The 19624-nt window shown below is 41.1% G+C and overlaps 1 protein-coding gene across 1 annotated transcript in view; it reads right to left on the bottom strand.

The window, feature by feature from the left end:
- ANKH (ANKH inorganic pyrophosphate transport regulator) overlaps nucleotides 1–19624 on the bottom strand; it is a 250501-nt gene that overhangs the window by 39928 nt on the left and 190949 nt on the right. The window contains exon 8 of the mRNA XM_030209995.1: nucleotides 11498–11593. Within this exon, the coding sequence (XP_030065855.1) occupies nucleotides 11498–11593 (96 nt within the window). The remainder of the gene's footprint in view (nucleotides 1–11497; nucleotides 11594–19624) is intronic.

Below are 19624 nucleotides of genomic sequence, written 5' to 3' on the forward strand. Positions count from 1 at the left end.
GGGAATGTGGGATACAAATGCAATAAATAATAATAATAATAATAATAATAATAATAATTTAGACTTTGAGTCCAACTTGGACAGGGAAATAAACTGTCTACTTGAACTTGTAACCCACTTTGAGTAGAGATGTGGAAAGATGAGTAATTACATCTCAAATCCAAACTCAAGGAGATGTGATGTGACGAGAAGCCCATTTGACTTCCATGTGCTGCAAAAGGGTGGAAGAGATGATGAGATAGTTGCAGATTGTTCGTTATATTTCACAAAGCTTTCAATAGCAGGCTTCACCTGCAACAATATTCAGGCATCCAGTTATAGAATAGTGCTTAAGTTCACTTTTGTGCCAAACTGCCATTTTGGTGCTTACCTACTGTTATATGCAATTTTTGTGCCTAACTTATTGCGCCCTATGAATGGAAACAGGCTTCAAGATCTTAATATGTATATTTTGGAAGAAATGCGGAAGAGGGATGATAGAGACACTTAAAAACTTCTGTGGTATAACAGTGGATAAACTTGGAAAGGGTGATGGATGCATGGAATAGTCTCCCAGTAGAGGTGGTGGAGAGGAGAAAAGCATGGGACAAGCACAGAAGATCTCTACGTGACAGGAAGCAACTGTAGAGTTTCGTAACTGGCACAGATGCACCAACTGGATAGGCCAGAGATGCAAGAGTTCAGGCCTTGAATGCCATAAACAGGCCAGATTTCCAGGATATTCCTAATGAATATGATTGAGATAGATTTGCATACAATATGGAGGCAGTATCCATGCAGATCTCAGGCATATTTCTTATCTACCTTAAGTAACTACTCCACAAGTTTTTTAAATACAGTGGGGGAAATAAGTATTTGATCCCCTGCTGATTTTGTAAGTTTGCCCACTGACAAAGACATGAGCAGCCCATAATTGAAGGGTAGGTTATTGGTAACAGTGAGAGATAGCACATCACAAATTAAATCCGGAAAATCACATTGTGGAAAGTATATGAATTTATTTGCATTCTGCAGAGGGAAATAAGTATTTGATCCCTCTGGCAAACAAGACCTAATACTTGGTGGCAAAACCCTTGTTGGCAAGCACAGCGGTCAGACGTCTTCTGTAGTTGATGATGAGGTTTGCACACATGTCAGGAGGAATTTTGGTCCACTCCTCTTTGCAGATCATCTCTAAATCATTAAGAGTTCTGGGCTGTCGCTTGGCAACTCGCAGCTTCAGCTCCCTCCATAAGTTTTCAATGGGATTAAGGTCTGGTGACTGGCTAGGCCACTCCATGACCCTAATGTGCTTCTTCCTGAGCCACTCCTTTGTTGCCTTGGCTGTATGTTTTGGGTCATTGTCGTGCTGGAAGACCCAGCCACGACCCATTTTTAAGGCCCTGGCGGAGGGAAGGAGGTTGTCACTCAGAATTGTACGGTACATGGCCCCATCCATTCTCCCATTGATGCGGTGAAGTAGTCCTGTGCCCTTAGCAGAGAAACACCCCCAAAACATAACATTTCCGCCTCCATGCTTGACAGTGGGGACGGTGTTCTTTGGGTCATAGGCAGCATTTCTCTTCCTCCAAACACGGCGAGTTGAGTTCATGCCAAAGAGCTCAATTTTTGTCTCATCTGACCACAGCACCTTCTCCCAATCACTCTCGGCATCATCCAGGTGTTCACTGGCAAACTTCAGACGGGCCGTCACATGTGCCTTCCGGAGCAGGGGGACCTTGCGGGCACTGCAGGATTGCAATCCGTTATGTCGTAATGTGTTACCAATGGTTTTCGTGGTGACAGTGGTCCCAGCTGCCTTGAGATCATTGACAAGTTCCCCCCTTGTAGTTGTAGGCTGATTTCTAACCTTCCTCATGATCAAGGATACCCCACGAGGTGAGATTTTGCGTGGAGCCCCAGATCTTTGTCGATTGACAGTCATTTTGTACTTCTTCCATTTTCTTACTATGGCACCAACAGTTGTCTCCTTCTCGCCCAGCGTCTTACTGATGGTTTTGTAGCCCATTCCAGCCTTGTGCAGGTGTATGATCTTGTCCCTGACATCCTTAGACAGCTCCTTGCTCTTGGCCATTTTGTAGAGGTTAGAGTCTGACTGATTCACTGAGTCTGTGGACAGGTGTCTTTCATACAGGTGACCATTGCCGACAGCTGTCTGTCATGCAGGTAACGAGTTGATTTGGAGCATCTACCTGGTCTGTAGGGGCCAGATCTCTTACTGGTTGGTGGGGGATCAAATACTTATTTCCCTCTGCAGAATGCAAATAAATTCATATACTTTCCACAATGTGATTTTCCGGATTTAATTTGTGATGTGCTATCTCTCACTGTTACCAATAACCTACCCTTCAATTATGGGCTGCTCATGTCTTTGTCAGTGGGCAAACTTACAAAATCAGCAAGGGATCAAATACTTATTTCCCCCACTGTATATTAAACATTTTTATTCTTACTACACTTTATTATTTCCTTACACAAATTTAAAATACTACAAAATACCTCAACAATCACTCACTTATGCCTTTCATACTCATATATTCAAATGGACTGATCTCTTGAATGTATGGATGGATCATTTTATCAGATTTTACAAAGTGATCCTACTGCAGAGTACCAACAGTGTATACATTCATTATTGAAGGACGCTTGCCAAAAGGGTATCAGTGTAATGCGGCAGTTCTACAAACTGAAGAGTAGCAAATCTCCTGGACCGGATGGTATTCATCCCAGAGTACTGACAGAACTGAAAAATGAGCTTGCGGAGCTATTGTTAGAAATTTGTAATTTATCCTTAAACTCGAGCGTGGTACTGGAAGATTGGAAGGTGGCCAATGTAACACCAATATTTAAAAAAAGGTTCCAGAGGAGATCCGGGAAATTATAGACCGGTGAGTCTGACGTTGGTGCCGGGCAAAATGGTAGAGACTATTATTAAGAACAAAATTATAGAGCATATTCAAAAGCATGGATTAATGAGACAAAGTCAACATGGATTTAATGAAGGGAAATCTTGCCTCACCAATCTACTACATTTCTTTGAAGGGGTGAACAAACGTGGATAAAGGGGAGCCGGTTGATATTCAGAAGGCGTTTGACAAAGTACAGAGGAAATTGGAGAGTCATGGGATAGCAGGTAGTGTTCTATTGTGGATTAAAAACTGGTTAAAAGATAGAAAACAGATAGTAGGATTAAATTCTCAATGGAGAAGAGTAGTTAGTGGGGTTCCCCAGGGGTCTGTGCTGGGACCGCTGCTTTTTAACATATTTATAAATGACCTAGAGATGGGAGTAGCTAGTGAGGTAATTAAATTTGTTGATGACACAAAGTTATTCAAAGTGGTTAAATCGCGGGAGGATTGTGAAAAATTACAAAAAGGACCTTACGAGACTGGAAGTCTAAATGGCAGATGACTTTTAATGTGAGCAAGTGCAAAGTGATGCATGTGGGAAAGAGGAACCCGAATTATAGCTACGTCATGCAAAGTTCCACGTTAGGAGTCACGGACCAAGAAAGGGATCTAGGTGTCGTCATTGATGGTACGTTGAAACCTTCTGCTCAGTGTGCTGCTGCGGCTAAGAAAGCAAATAGAATGTTAGGTATCATTAGGAAAGGAATGGAAAACAAAAATGAGGATGTTATAATGCCTTTGTATCGCTCCATGGTGTGACCACACCTCAAATATTGTGTTCAATTCTGGTCGCCACATCTCAAAAAAGATATAGTGGAATTAGAAAAGGTGCAGAGATGGGCAACAAAAATGATAAAGGGGATGGGACGACTTCCCTATGAGGAAAGGCTACAGCGGCTAGGGCTCTTCAGCTTGGAGAAAAGGCGGCTGATGGGAGATATGATCATCCATAGATGATTATTAAATGGACTTGGAGAAAATCCACTATTTCTGGGCTAAGTAGTATAAAATGTTATGTACTTTTTGGGGATATTGCCAGGTATTTGTGACCAGGAAACAGGATGCTGGGCTTGTTGGACCTTTGGTACTTATGTACTTATATCATTAACAATAAAGAATTTAAATATTTGTTCAGACAATTCCCTAATGTTCCCAAAATATATTTTGTACAAAAGATCTATAAAAATATCACTACCCCCCCCCCCCCCCGGGTGACCTATAGTTAATGGTAGGGGTTCACTGATGGAGCCTCTATCACAATACTTAGACTTCCATTTGAATACAGCAATACCGAAAATCAGTTCATACATTACAGACTCTACTCATTTATTACATGTTATTTTTATTGCACAGGGAGACCATTAGGGATGTAAAATTAGTAACGCTTGACGTAACAGCGTTATATACTAACATTCCTCAGAAGGCAGCATTAAATGTCATTGAAAATCAGTTAAATGAGATGGAGTATTCCATGAGTTTAAATGAGTTTTTGAATCAGATTGCTAGGAAAGTAATAACAAATAATTATTTTGAGTTCGAACAAGAGTACTATTTACAAACCAAGGAAGTAGCCATGGGAGCCACGGTGGCATGTTTATATATGGCCAGGTTTGAAACTAAACATGTGTATGGAAGTAAGTTTATGCCACATATTTACTTATGGAAAAGGTACATAGACGATGTACTGCTTATTTAGGATGGAGATATACAACAGCTAGAAGAATTTTTACAATACCTAAATAAGTGTGACGTTAACATTCAGTTCTTTTCCTATATAGGAGGTAATGAGGTAGAATTCTTGGGTGTATTGATACAGTATAGAGAGGGAGAGTTTATAACTAAAGTGTTCCGCAAGCCCACAGATAGAAACACACTACATTACACCAGTCATCACCCTGTTCCATTAACGAATGGAATTCCTGTTGGCCAATTTTTATGCATACGTAGAATTTGTTCACAGAAAGAGGACTATGTACAACAGGCTTTACAGATGAAACAGAGGTTCAAACAATGTGGGTATCCTGCTAAGGTGACTCATAAGGCTTTTAATACACAACGATAATGGTGTTTCATAAGGGCAATGATACAGGAGAATTGAGAATGTCATGCATTTTGCCTTATGTTCCATATACTAAGCAAGTAACACAAATAATTTGCAAACACTGGCTGATGTTAGGTATTCATCCAGTATTTAGGGAGTTCCCCTGATTTACTTATCGAAGTGGACAAAACCTGGGAGAAAAATTAAAACAATAGAAGGTAACACGAAATTTGAAACAGGTGGGTCATTATAGATGTAGGGGCTGCAAATACTGTTCTCATGCAATTGAAACTCAGTCTATAGATATCCCTAATCAAAAGTGCCCTAGGAGGTTTCATTTGAAATCAAGAACAGACTGTGAATTCTCATTTGTAATTTATGCCATAAGATGTCCTTGTGGCTTATTCTATATAGGACAAACAGTAAAAAAAAAAAGTGAAGCACAGACTTCCTCAACATCTTAGCAACATAAGACTGCAGAAGGTAGAAACTCCGTTAGTAGAACACTGCATTACAGAAAATCATAATCTGGCAGATGTAAAATTTTTAGTATTGAGACAGTTAGATCTGTATAAGGGAGGTAATGTTCTACAGAAAATGATGCGGATTGAACAATGGATGATTTATCAGTGGGGGACAGTGACCCCTATGGGACTAAATAAGGAAGTAGAGAGGGCAGGAATTTAAATTAGCTTGGATCCACATAGGTTTGGCGAGAAATTGGTTTGCGCCAATTGGTCGGCGTTTGGAGAGGAGTCGGGCACCATTGTCCTGACTAACCGGCATGTGTTCCATCCTGACAGAAGCCGTAGAATTATTCATTTATAAGTTTGTAAGGTATGTTAAGCATGTAAGTGATAAGTAAGTGTTTTTATTAAATGGAAAATTGGGAGTGCTATTACATTTCTCCATTGCCTTCTGTTTTATTTATAGTTGATGCCCCTGATGACGCTATTTGCGAAACACAAATTTGTGTAGGGCCTTGGTGAGATTAACCAAACGCTGGGAATTGCAAGATTAAGAAACAAAAGGAGAGATTCAAAAGGTTGTGGAAAAAGTGTACAAAGATACGTTGTAGACATTTTTGAATGAGAGAAAGACAGATCGCCTTATACAACACAACAAGAACTGAAAGACATTTATGCCAGATAAGTTTATTACCACCTATGAATACAATGCAGGACATTGTTTATCAGAGTTAAATTTGAACTTTTCTGTATTTAGAGATCTTACACACTACGCAGTTGAACATTGCATGAAACGATAATATAAATAGGATACTGTAAAATATGCTGTGATGTAAGGAAAATAATAGAGGAAACGGTATTTGCAATTTGGTAAAAAAAGTGATGATGGTGCATAGAACAAAAAGTAGATCTGGGAGATCAGGCCACTTGAATGTATGAGTATGAAAGGCATAAGTGAGTGATTGTTGAGGTATTTTGTAGTATTTTAAATCTGTGTAAGAAAATAATAAAGTGTAGTAAGAATAAAAATGTTTGATATATTGAAAAAACTTGTGGAGTAGTTACTTAAGGTAGATATTACATCACTGTAACTAGTATAATATTTTGATACTCATTTGAAAGTAGATGCATATTTCTTAGGGATATCCTGAAAGTCTGGCCTATCTGTGGCACCTGAGGCCTGAAATCCAGCATCCCTGATAGGCTGGCCAAATGGTCTTTATCCTTCATCATTTTCTGTGACTGCTGCTAGTTTTTCCGTATTCAGAATTATGAAGAAGAAAATTTACCTCCCTATTATTAGCCACTTAGAAAGTAAAGCATCTATACTTAAAATGAAGCACATATCTATCTATACATTCACTTAACTGATAATCTACACAGTTTGCTTTCATAATTGATTATTTTTCAAATAAAATTCCTCCCCTTCCCTTGATCCTCTTTCTTTGTTTGCTGGTTAGTTTGTTTTTACTGCTAAGTGCCATATTATGATGTGTATTGTCAAAGCACTTAGACTTACAAAGTTGCATAGTAACCTATGGAACTTTGTAAGTTTAAAAGCTTTGAAAATGAGCCCCATAGTCTGTCCCACACACAAATTGTAGTTCCTTTTAACCTCTCTTAGGGCTTCTTTTACAAAGCTGTGCTAGCGATTCCAGCGTGGCAAATGAGAGGAAGCCCATAGGAACTGAATAGGAATCAGTAGCGAGGCTTTCTAAAAGAAGCCCTTAATTTTGGTTTGTTTATATATTGTAAACTGCCCAGATCTGCAAGTCAGCTTGGGCAGTATAGTAAATTTTAGTAAGAAACTACAAACTATTTCCAGTCTCACTAAAAAATAACTAAATGCCTACAGTGTATGTTGTTTTCATCCCTGTTAACTGATCTGTGGCTTTCCAAGAACACATGGTTGTGCCTTTTGATCTATGTGCTTGCATAGTTTTGAGGGTGTGACTGCACATTATGTAAGTTGTTCTAAAAGGGAAGAAATGTGGCTCAGTGATTAGTGACTGTATTATAAGCATGAAGAAATTCTGAACAGGTGTTCAAAACTCACTGCCTGTGGCGTTGCATGATCTTTCAATTAATTTGTTAGTCACCTGGTAATGTTCAACAAATGCTACTCTTGGCTTTCCTTGTCAACAAGTTTGAGTGCTAATCCAAAATAAAAGGTGTTATGATGCCTGATCTAGCTTTCAGCGATTGTTGATCGTGTTCTTCTAAAGCATATTCTTGGAAATGTATCATTAACATAATCCAAAGCAGAGCTAAGAATGTAAACAATAACAGGCTGTAACTGACTTTGGGGGTAATTCTCTACAGATTGTCTAAAGTTAGGCACTGGAATGATGAGTGCTAAGTGCAAATTCTGTAACAGCAGTTGAGCACACAACTGCCATAAGAACGTAAGAATACCTTCACTATCAATTAAAATGTTCTATTACATATTGTGTTGACATTGTAAGTAGTATACTATATTCTTACTGTACATGGTCTTGAGTGGATTCCTTCAAAAAGGCGGTAAATAAATCCTAATAAATAAATAAATAATAGCCATACTGGGTCAGACCAATGGTCCATCTAGCCCAGTATCCTACTTCCAACAGTGGCCAATCCAGGTCACAAGTACCTAGCAGAAACCCAATTAGTAGTAACATTTCATGCTACCAATCCCGGGGCAAGCAATGGCTTCCCAATGTCCATCTCAATAACAGACTATGGACCTTTCCTCCAGGAACTTGTCCTTTTTAACCCCAGATACATCAACTGCTGTTACTACATTCTCCGGCATTATAGAATACTAGCGTAAGTCTGAATTTATGTATCTAAATTTAGTCACAAGCACTTATGCTATCTTAACGGCTGGCATAAATGCTCGCACCTTACTGAAAGCAGTTAGGAGTGTAAATGCTTGTGTTCTGAAACCCATGTGTGTAACTGCCTGATATGCCCCCCCCCCCTTTCAAGGTCCACGCACCCATTGAAGTTGCATACTCTGGAACCTGAGTACACAGCCTAAAAAATACCAACTAAGGGCAGTTACGTGCATAACTACTAACAATTATAGCCTGTTAGTCTTCATTAACACCAATTACTGGCTCATTATTACATTAAATTACATGCACAACGTTCTAGAATTAGGGAGTTTCCATGTGACCCCACTTCCTTGGTCTGAGCCTTTAAAATATGACACGGACAGGACTTTTGTATCTTGAGATGACGCCTGACATATATAGTCAACAGGCCGAATATTCAGACCGTGGCGCTGACCAGCATTGAATATCCGGGTGTATTTTGGCTGGTTTAAATTTAACCGGCCAAGCCAATATTCAGTGCTGGCTGGTTAAAGTAAAACCAGCCAAAGATATACCTGCTATTTTGGCCACCAAACTTAGCCGGTGATGAGCTGAATATCGGCGGATAGCAGATTATATCGCGCAACATAACTGGCTATCCACTAAGTGCTAACCAGCAATATTCAGCGGGAGATAACCAGCTGTCTCCCACTGAATATTGCCATATAGCCAGTTAAGTGCCATTTAGCTGGCCAGGAGCCGTTCCTGGCCGGTTAAATGGTTTTAAATATCGGGCGGAATATATAGTCTGAGATAAAAAAATGTAGGTCTGTTAAATACACTCTCCTTACAAACTTCAAAGCTGGATCCTAAAAGAGCTCAAACATTCTGTATTAAGATCCCACTGCTGTAGGATAAACTTCTGCAGAAGATGAGACAACTGCAAGATTTGATGGTTTTCAGCTGTGGTGTAGCCAGAATGCATTTTTTTTTTTGGGGGGGGGAGCAGAGTTCATATGGGGGGCTAGCAGGTGTAATGTCTGCCCCCATCGCATATATCACTCATCAGTGGCATCCAGGTAGTAGTGCTGAGAGCATGTCACTTCTCTACGTTCTGTCATAAGGCCACTGTAATTTACAGCAGTCAGGAGTATCCAGCATCATGCATGCACAGCAAAAGTAACAGCTTCCATCATCAGCTGATGACTGATGATGTAAGCCTACATTGCAACTCCATCACATGACACCCACTATGCTTATTTATTTATTTATTGCATTTGTATCCCACATTTTCCCACCTCTTTGCAGGCTCAATGTGGCTTACAATACATCATGAATGGTGGAAATAAATAAGTAAACAGACATTTTCTAGGTTTCTATGTAAAGGAGTTTTCTAGGTTTCTATGTAAAGGAGTAAGGAGGGCAGCAGTTGAGAGAGGATCCCATTTAGACAGTCTAGGGATGTTTTTAGTATGGCCAAGTTGGGTATAACTGCATGTTTGTTGAGTGTATGGGTTATGGATGTGTTAGGACATTTTTGTTAGTGGATGAGTTTACATCCTATATAATAAAACGCACCTCCAACATTCTGAAGCTGACTGCATGGCTGAGGCATTCCTGCTCTCTGTATCCATCTCCTGAATTGATATCACGTACTTCTGGGTTCGTCACAAGCAGAAGTGACCAACCACATGAGGTTTCTTGGCTTCAGAATGTTGTAGGTGCATTCTATTAAATAGGATTGGTCAGTTCCTTGAAGCACAGCCAGAGCTCAGTGTCCTGCACAGTAACGCTCAGATATCAGAGAGAGGGGGGGGGGGGGGCTTGGGGGCCTGACACTAGAGAGGGGGGGGGGGTATCTCTGTCACACACACACACTCTCTCTCTCACAGTCAATGTCTTTCTCTCTCTCACTCTCACACACTCTATGTCTCACACTGTATCACATTCACTCTCTATGTGTCACACAGTCACTCACACACTCTCTTGGTCTCATACACTCAGTCTCACAGAGAGTCTGTGTCTCACACACACTCTCTCTCTCGCACACTGTATCTGTGTGAAACACACACTCTCTCTCTCACACTGTCTCACATACGCACTTGCACACACTCTCATTCTCACAGACACACTCGCACACAGACTCACTCTCTCTTTCTCACACACACACAATCGCACATTCACTCTCTCTCACACACACAGTCACTCTCACACACACTCTCTCAAACATACACACTCAGAGGAAAACCTTGCTAGCGCCCGTTTCATTTGTGTCAGAAACGGGTCTTTTTTTTTTACTAGTTTTTTAATATTTTGTAAACCACTTTGAATGAATTTTAGCCAAATAAGTGGTACATAAGTTTTTAATAAATGAAATGATTATTAGATGTTATTTGTTAACTAGATTGTGAGCTCCACAGAACAGGGACTTGAGAATCTCTATAGTGCTGCCGATGTCTAGTAGTGCAATAGAAATGTTTAATAATAGCAATGGTTTCTCTCCATCATAGGCTGTCTGCTACCCTTACATAACATGCTTGAGGTCACTCAGGCGTCCTTTTACTAAGGTACATGGAAAAATGGCCTGTGGTAGGGTAGACACGTGTTTTGGGTGTACGCAGAATTATGTTTTAGCACACCTACAAAAAATGCCTTTTTAAATTTTTTGCCGAAATGAACATGTGGCAAAATGAAAATTGTCGCCCGTCCATTTTGGGTCTGAGACCTTATTGCAAGCCATTGACCTAGCGGTAAGGTCTTACGCGGTAACCGGGCGGTAATGGTCTATGTGCGTCAAATTCCACTTGACGCATGTAGTTGCCACGCATCAGAAAATAAAAAATATTTTTCAGACGTGCATAGTGGATGCATGCAAAAATTGAAATTACCGCAAGGGCCACATGGTAACCAGGTGGTAACTCCAATTTGGCGCACGCTGGGCATGCGTAGGCGCCTACACAGCTTAGTAAAAGGGCCCCTCAATGACTTACATGACAGAAAACTTAACTGGAGTCCCAGGTCCCAGATCTGTCTGACTACCACTGTGCTACCTGAATAGCAGGCACTCTGTGGGTGTTATACACAGCTCCCAGGTGAAGAGAAAGACAAAACTTGGTTCCAAACTACACACAGACCCACCCTGGTAGCACAAAACAAACAAAATGGGCATTTATTTTCCTGTGGTAACACTCAAGAAACTAGGCCACAAACTGGCTGTATTTTTCTTGTTTTCACTTTTCACACCGAGCAGTGGATTCTTACTTACACGACAACACATCTTCTTACCGTTAAGGACAGGGCCATGCAGATGAAAGTAAACTTCTTGATGTGCGTTTTAGATACTGTGCTGCTGCTGTTCACCATTTTATTGCTGGGGTTAGTCTACGATGTTGGAGAGAGAGAGAGAGAGAGAGAGGATAAGCACTCAGCCTCCTAGTGAATCTACAAAGTAGTCAGTGAAAACACGTACACACACAGTATCTGCTTTGCAGTGAACTTTGTTTTACAATTTTAATTTAAAACTCTCATTGAAATACAAAATGGAACACATGCTGGGAAGCTATTTGTTTCTTATGGCCTTCAGTCAAGATCACAAAATTATTACATCCATTTTATATTTCCCCCTCTAACAATATTTATTCATTTATTTATTTGTTTGTAACATTTGTATCCTGCATTTCCCCACACATTAGCAGGCTCAATGTAGCCTACAAAATACCGTAATGGTGGACGCCAAGTACGGTGGGTTATAAATATAATTAGAAAAAAGGATCAGATAAGGTAGGGATCAATGGGTACAATGAGGGACAAGGAAATAAGAAATAAAATATACGGCATTTAAGTAGAATCAATAGAGTAGGCCCTGCAAAACAGATAGGTCTTTAAAGTTCGCTTGAAGGTTTGATGGTCGTGTGTCGCTTTCACACTCATTGGTAATGATTTCCACATTTGTGTACCTAAGTAAGAAAAATTTGATCCATAGGTTGATTTGTATCTGAGTCCAATGCAGCTTGGATAGTGAAGGTTCAGATAAGTACATGATGAAATGATTCTGTTTCTGGCTGGAAGATCTATTAAGTCAATTATATTGCAGTAGTCGAGTCGGGTAGTGAGAAGTGACAAGATAAGGGCATGGAAAGAGTCATGCTCAAATATCACCACATAGAACATAACTGTCTGAGAACAAAGAAACCTGTTTTACAGATCTGAGAAATGTGGGCAGAGAAAGACAAGTGAGAATCTAAAATTACTCCAAGATAACAGAACATGTCAACAGGTGTAATAAAAGTGTTGGAAAGAGTTAATGGGGAGCTAGGAACAGCACGACCTTCTGTGAACCAGCAGGCAAATGTTTTCTACTTATTGAGTATTAACATGTGGTCCATGAGCCAAACTGAAACTGCATTCAGATATTTCTGGAGGGGGTGACAGAAGGAGAGAAAGGATTTGTGGGCCAGATTAATAGAATATCGTCAGCATAAAAATGACATGAGACACTGAAAGATTGTATGTGTAGCAAGAGGGCTAAGGAAGAGATTGAACAAAAGTTGAGACCTGAAACAATGTGACCCAACAGAGAAAAAGAGAACCAAGCTAGGTCAGACATGCCCAGGGAAGAGAGGTGGGAAAGAAGTAGATCATGATTCACAAGATCAAAAGCAGCAGAGAAGTTTAGTGAAATAGCGAGGACTATAAGGTGCTTGTCAAGATAACAGTGAATTTCACTAAAGAGGGCTGTAAGGGCAGTTTCAGTGCTAAAGTGGTCAGAAACCAGATTGACATGGGTGAAGGGCAAAGGATTTCTCGACAAAAGAAGTAGCTTGAACAAAAACAATTTATTCAAGAATTTTGGATAGAAAACTGAGATTTGACACTGGAAAAGTGACCAAAACAATAAAGGGGATGGAACTCCTCTCAGATAATGAAAGGCTAAACAGGTTAGGGCTCTTCAGCTTGGAAAATAGACTGCTGAGGGGAAATATGATTGAGGTCTACAAAATCCTGAGTGGTGTAGAAGAAGAAGAAGTGAATCGATTTTTTTTTTACTTTTTCAAAGAGTACAAGGGGACACTCAATGAAGTTACATAGAAAAACTTTTAAAACAAAATCGAAGGAAATATTTTTTCACTCAATGAGTAGTTAAGCTCTGTAACTTGTTGCCAGAGGATGTGGTAACGGCGGTTAGTGTATCTGGGTTTAAAAGAGGTTTGGACAAGTTCCTGGAGGAAAAATCCATAGTCTGTTATTGAGATGGAAATGGGGAAGCCACTGCTTGCCCTGGGATTGGTAGCATGGAAGATTGCTATTTGGGTTTCTGCCAGGTACTTGTGACCTGGATTGGCCACTGTTGGAAGCAGGATACTGGGCTAGATGAACCATTGGTCTGACTCAGTATGGCTATGCTTATGGTCATACTTTCCTTTGTAGAATAGCCTATAACTAGGTACCTTGTTACAGAACTGTCCTCTAAGAAGGAAGTGGATTGGGAACCAGGGAAGTCAGGGTTCAAATCCCATTGATGCTCCTTGTGATCTTGGGCAAGTCACTTAACCCTCCATTGCCTCAGGTACACATTTAGGTTGTGAGCCCTCTGGAGACCGGAAAATATCCACTATACATGAATTTAACTCAGCTTGGGCTACCATTGAAAAGGTGTGAGCCAAAAATAAGAAATCTGTCTTAATCCTTATTCTGTTGCGCAACTTTAACCAACAATCATTTTTTGTTACGATTGTATCTCAGAACACATTCATTCCAAAGTTGCTGTCCCACTATTGAAACCTTGTTCTCATGTCATTTGGGGGTTGTGATTAAAAAAGAGGAGATCTGTCGGTACCAAATTTCTACGGTTGTGATGAATGCATTTTTAAGTTGAAGCTGATTTGCCAACTGCTGCCATATTTGGGAGGGAAAGCCCTTGGTAGAGTGGTGAATGGGTTAGCCGTGAGTACTGACTACTGTAATGTCTGCCAAATTTTATCAGAAGCTTCAGATAGTTCAAAATTTTGCTGCAAGCGCAATGATTGGTGCTAGGAAGGATGAAAGTGCATGTCTACTATTAAAAATAATCTCCATTGGCGTTATGGTAAGGAAAGAGGTGGGTCCAAATTGATGGTGCTAACATTTAAAGCGATAAAAGATCGAGGCCATCTTACTTAAAAGAGTGAATACTAGGTTATCTACCTTGGATACCATTGTGCTCAATGCAGGAAAATTATTTGGAGATCCCCAATGTACAGATTTCTTGAAAATAATTTTGGAGGGTGAAAGTGTTTTGGAGGTACTTCTATAGGAAGCCCTGTAAATTTAGGCAGCAAGGAAGTGTGTAAATGCCAGCAATCCAGTCATTTAAGCATGTATGTGAACAGATTGGCTGTGCGATATTGTGTACATACGTGTATATCTTTGATAGTGTGTATTTAGCAGGTAGGGCTTCACATGGGTGGCATTTGGGCACAGCATATACTGTAGAGGTCCAGTATTCAGCCAGTGGCGATTAGTAATTTGCTGATGCCGCTGGCATTAAACCTGGAAATTCAATGTTGAGCCATGTCTGAGTACTGGCATTGAATTTCTGGGTTTGCAGAGCTGGCTAATGCATAGCAGGTTAAGAGCGATATTCAGCACTTAACCAGCTATGGGTAACCAGATAAAGATAGGATTGACTTTTATGTGGTCCTGTTTATGCGGTTAACCTGACTGGTTAAGTGCTGAATACTGGTACTTAACTGACCAGTGCTGACTCCGCCCCCAAAAATGTCCCAAAATAGCCAGTTTTCAGTTCAGCACTAACTAGTTATTTTCAGCAGCACTAACTGGTTAAGTGCTGCTGAAAATTAGAGGTTACCCCTGAACAGGAAATTTAAGTGCCAGCAGCCGTTTCTGGCCTGTTAAATTGCCTTGAATATCAACCCGTAAAATTCTGTAACGTACGTGTGTATCTCTTCATGCTAGAACTACTGTAAGTATTTACACTAGAGAATGACACAGGGACAGGGATCCGCAGTAACCGCGGGGATGGGGACAGAGTTTGCTGGGACAAGACGGGGACAGATCCCACGGGGATGGGGCAGGGACAGAGCCTACGGGGATAGGACAGGGATGGGGCCAGAGCCCATGAGGTCGGGGACAAACTTTGTCCCTATGTCATTTTTTTACTTTGAAGCCTGTTAATGAACTGGACTGTTATTTATGTTTGACTGATGCAGGCAACGATATTTAGATTTTTTGGAAGAACAAACAAATATGCTGGCCACAACTAGCAAAATTTGCATGGGGGATCTTGTACATCCTGCTACCAGCACATCTTCTAAGAAGACATCTTCTATTGCAGGAAGGACTGTGGAAGACAGGAGAGCTAGACTGAATCCTGAGATTGCTGATGACTTCTTATTCATCCACAGATTAAAAAATCATAACAGTGTTTCATAGGGCATATATCTAGGGCATACAGAATGGATTGTATTTTGTACCCCTGGACATTTTAACAGGGTGGATTAGGATTCCTTGGGGTAGTAAAAATCAGCTATTATTGGGGTTGGAAGGGTAGAGGCTGGTGGTGAGGAGGGTTATTATAGCTGCTCGCTGTTATTATTGCTTTCTATTTGTAATTTATACACAATAGTTGCACAGCATATTGTTCCTTTTTATACTTTAATAAAATGATTTAAATACAAAATCATAATTGTTTGAGGCTTCTGCAGATGAGGACAGAGCCCATGGGGATGGAGCAGGGATGGGGATAGAACCTGCATGGAGGGGCGGGGACGGAGACAGAACCCATGGGGACAAACTCTGTCCCCGTGTCATTCTCTAATTTACACCAGCTCCATGGCTGGCATAAGTGCTCACACCTAAACATGGATGTGCCTATTACACAAGTATTCAACAGACAATTTATTTTATAGTTTAGGCACCCTCAGGCCCACCAACCAAGGAGGGTGGAGGCAGGGGGGAGCAAAATTCCCTGGGTCTGGACTCCAAGGGGAGCCTGGTGCCAACAAGTTTCTTCCTGCCTGCCTACTTCAGGATCTTTCTCTTTCCTGCTCCTGTGTGCCAGGACTCAGAAGACTGTACTTATATGATAACCTGGGTGACCCGGGTTATCGCGTTAATGCAATCATCTGGGTCCCGGCATAGAGAAGGAGATGACAGACCGAGGGAGGAGCAGTCAGACACAGGAAGATAAGGGGGCAGGCCCAAATGTGGGGAGCAGCCAGAGTGGTGGGGGCAGCGGGGTGAGCGCAGCATGGTGGTCCGAGGGGGGGGGGGGTTGGTTGGTTAGTCCTGCCCTGGGTCCGGCTGTGTCTCCTGGTGGCCCTGGGCACCCCTTTATACAATTGTCCTCCTTGGGTTGTGGGACTGGAATCCTGGAATAAATTACCAGCCGAATTGACAGGACCTTATGATTTGATAGCATTTAGAAAAGGGTTGAAAACTTTTTTTTGCCCCCATGAGAGGACAGATGGGTGAAGGACTGAGGTCAGAGCTGGATTGTGTGTCTATGATCCATGATGTTCTTTTCTCTGCTCTAAGCTTTTCTGTGTTCTAATTTTTGAATTATATAAGAGGATGGAATCGAAGCAAAACTTAAAATGATCTTCACACTTCAAACAAGTAGAGAAATATAACCTGCTCAGAATTGCAGGTAAAACTCTAGCCACCTTATTAGGCAGGTTATAACCCTCTACGCCTTTGTTTAGGGTAGTACTAGTCTTTATCTACAGTCATTTACTATGTTACTCTGTTACATTAAAAAAAAACCTCACAGCATTTCAAGTTGGACTGCAGTACACAGGCCCCAGTGTAATGCAGTCACTAGTCAAAATCGGGATTCCCCTGGACTGCATCAGCCTTCACTCTTCTACTATTTCCAAACCAGGCATGATGAACAGAAACAGCCAATTGAAAAAGTTTAAAATTTTTCCAAACAATATTGGAGCAGACATGGTACTATGGGACAAATGATCTCATGCCTGTAAGGCCTATTTTGGCTATAAAATTCCAAACTACATCACACAGTGCTGGTTCCTCATATTCCATGTAATGTGGTTTGTGAAGCTGATCCCAACATGGACACTTACCTGAGAACTGCTCTAAGATTTGAAAAATAATGACTCAGAGTTGAGGAGTAGCCTAATGGTTAGGGCAGTAAGTTGAAAACCAAGGGACTTAGATTTATAGGGCACTGCTTATCAATTCAGTCCTCGGGGCACATTCAGCCAGTCGGGTTTTTAGAATATCCACAAGGAATATGCATTAGATAGATTTATATTCAAAAGAAGTAGTGCATGCAAATCTCTGTTATGCATATTCATTGTGGATTGTCTGAAACACTGACTGCCTAGATGCGCCATGAGGACTGGGTTGAGAACACTATTATAGGGGGTGAACTTTTACCACTCACTGTGGCTACAATTTCAGGGGGTCTTTTACTAAGCTGCAGTAACGTTTTTAGCTCACAGTAGAAATCAGCTGGCAGTAAATGCTGAGACGCCCATTATATTTCTATGAGCATCTTGGCGTTTACTGCCAGCTGATTTCTACCGCAAGTTAAAAATGCTTCCACGGCCTAGTAAAAGACCCCCTCAATTTGGCAGTGAGAAAGACGGACAGCTGCGCGGGGTCTCAGCCTCCCTTGCTAAAGTCCATTTTGCCCAATACTGTATGTCATGCTACACCAGGGGTGCATAACTCAGGATCTTGAGGGTCAAGAAACAGGTCTGATTTTCAGGACAACTAAACCATGCACATTTCATGAAAAGGCAAGTGGATGCCTGGAACACACTCCTAAAGGAGGTAGTGGTTACAGAAACAGTGATGGAATTTGAAAAGGTGTTGGATAAACACAGAGGATGGAATCAAAGCAAAACTTAAATGACCTTTACATTTCAAACAAGGCAATGAGGGGTGTAACCTGCATGGTGAAGCATAAACAACCCCAAGCAAGTGCAAGAGAGGTGCAACCTGCATACAGCGGCAGGTATAACCCCACACAAGGGAACAAAGGGTTGTAACCTGCAGGGTGTGGCAGGTACAACCCCAAACAAGGGCATAGTGGGTTGTAACCTGCATGATGTGGCAGTTACAACCCCAAACAAGGGCATAGTGGGTTGTAACCTGCACGGTGTGGCAGGTACAACCCCCAACAAGGGTACAGAGGGTTGTTACCTGCACAGTGTGGCAGATACAAGCCCAAACAAGGGCATAGTGGGTTGTAACATAGAAACATGATGGCAGATAAAGGCCAAATGGCCCATCCAATCTGACCATCCTCAGCAACCACTATCTCCTCCTTTCCCTTTAAGATCCCACGAGCCTGTCCCAATCCTTTCTTGAATTCGGACATTGTCCTTGTCTCCACCAACTCCATCGGTAGGCTATTCCATGCGTCCACCACCCTTTCCATGAAAAAGTATTTCCTCAGATTACCTTCTGAGGCTATAACCTCTTAACTTCATCCTATGCCCTCTTGTTCCAGAGTTTTCCTTCATTTGAAAAAGGCTCACCTCCCGTACATTAATGCCATGGAGGTATTTAAACATAACCTGCATAGTGTGGCAGGTACAACCCCAAACAAGGGTATAATGGGATGTAACCTGCACGGTGTGGCAGGTACAATCCCCAACAAGGGCACAGAAGGTTGTTACCTGCATAGACCAGCAGGTATATTATAACCTGTTCTTTGGAACTTAGATGCGATGCTGAATTATGAATTAAGTATGCAAACACAGATAGATCAATCTGCACTGCTTTTTTTCAGTTACGTGTGATAAGTAAGCTAAAGGGTATGATACCAGCGAGCAACTTTCATACAATTCTGCAGAGCTTGGTATTATCACAATTGTAATTCCCTTTTATTTGGGTTTGACTTCAGCTAGGATACAAGCTCTATAGATTGTGCAGAATGCAGCAGCTCATTTACTTATGGGAACAACAGATTCGAGCATATGTACATAAGTATTGCCATAATGGGCCAGACCAAAGTTCCATCAAGCCCAGCATCCTGTTTCCAACAGTGGCCAATCCAGGTTACAAGTACCTGGCAAGATCCCAAAACAGTACAATACATTTTATGCTGCTTATCCTAGAAATAAGCAGTGGATTTTCCCCAAGTCCATTTTAATAATGGCTTATGGACTTTTCTTTTAGGAAGCTAGCCAAACCTTTTTTAAACCCGCTAAGCTAACTGCTTTTACTACATTCTCTGGCAACGAAAACGAACTCCAGAGTTTAATTACATGTTGAGTGAAATGTTTGCACTGGTTACTAGTAAAGTTTTATGTGCAATATAAAATATTGACTTTGATCCACCAACGTATATATGGCATTGTTCTGCAATATTTTATGGACTCCACGGTTATGCATAAACCACAACGAAATCTATGCTCTGAGTCAATGAAACAGCTTTGT

This window comes from Microcaecilia unicolor, chromosome 1 (genome assembly GCF_901765095.1).
Source record: "Microcaecilia unicolor chromosome 1, aMicUni1.1, whole genome shotgun sequence".
Taxonomy (NCBI): domain Eukaryota; kingdom Metazoa; phylum Chordata; class Amphibia; order Gymnophiona; family Siphonopidae; genus Microcaecilia; species Microcaecilia unicolor.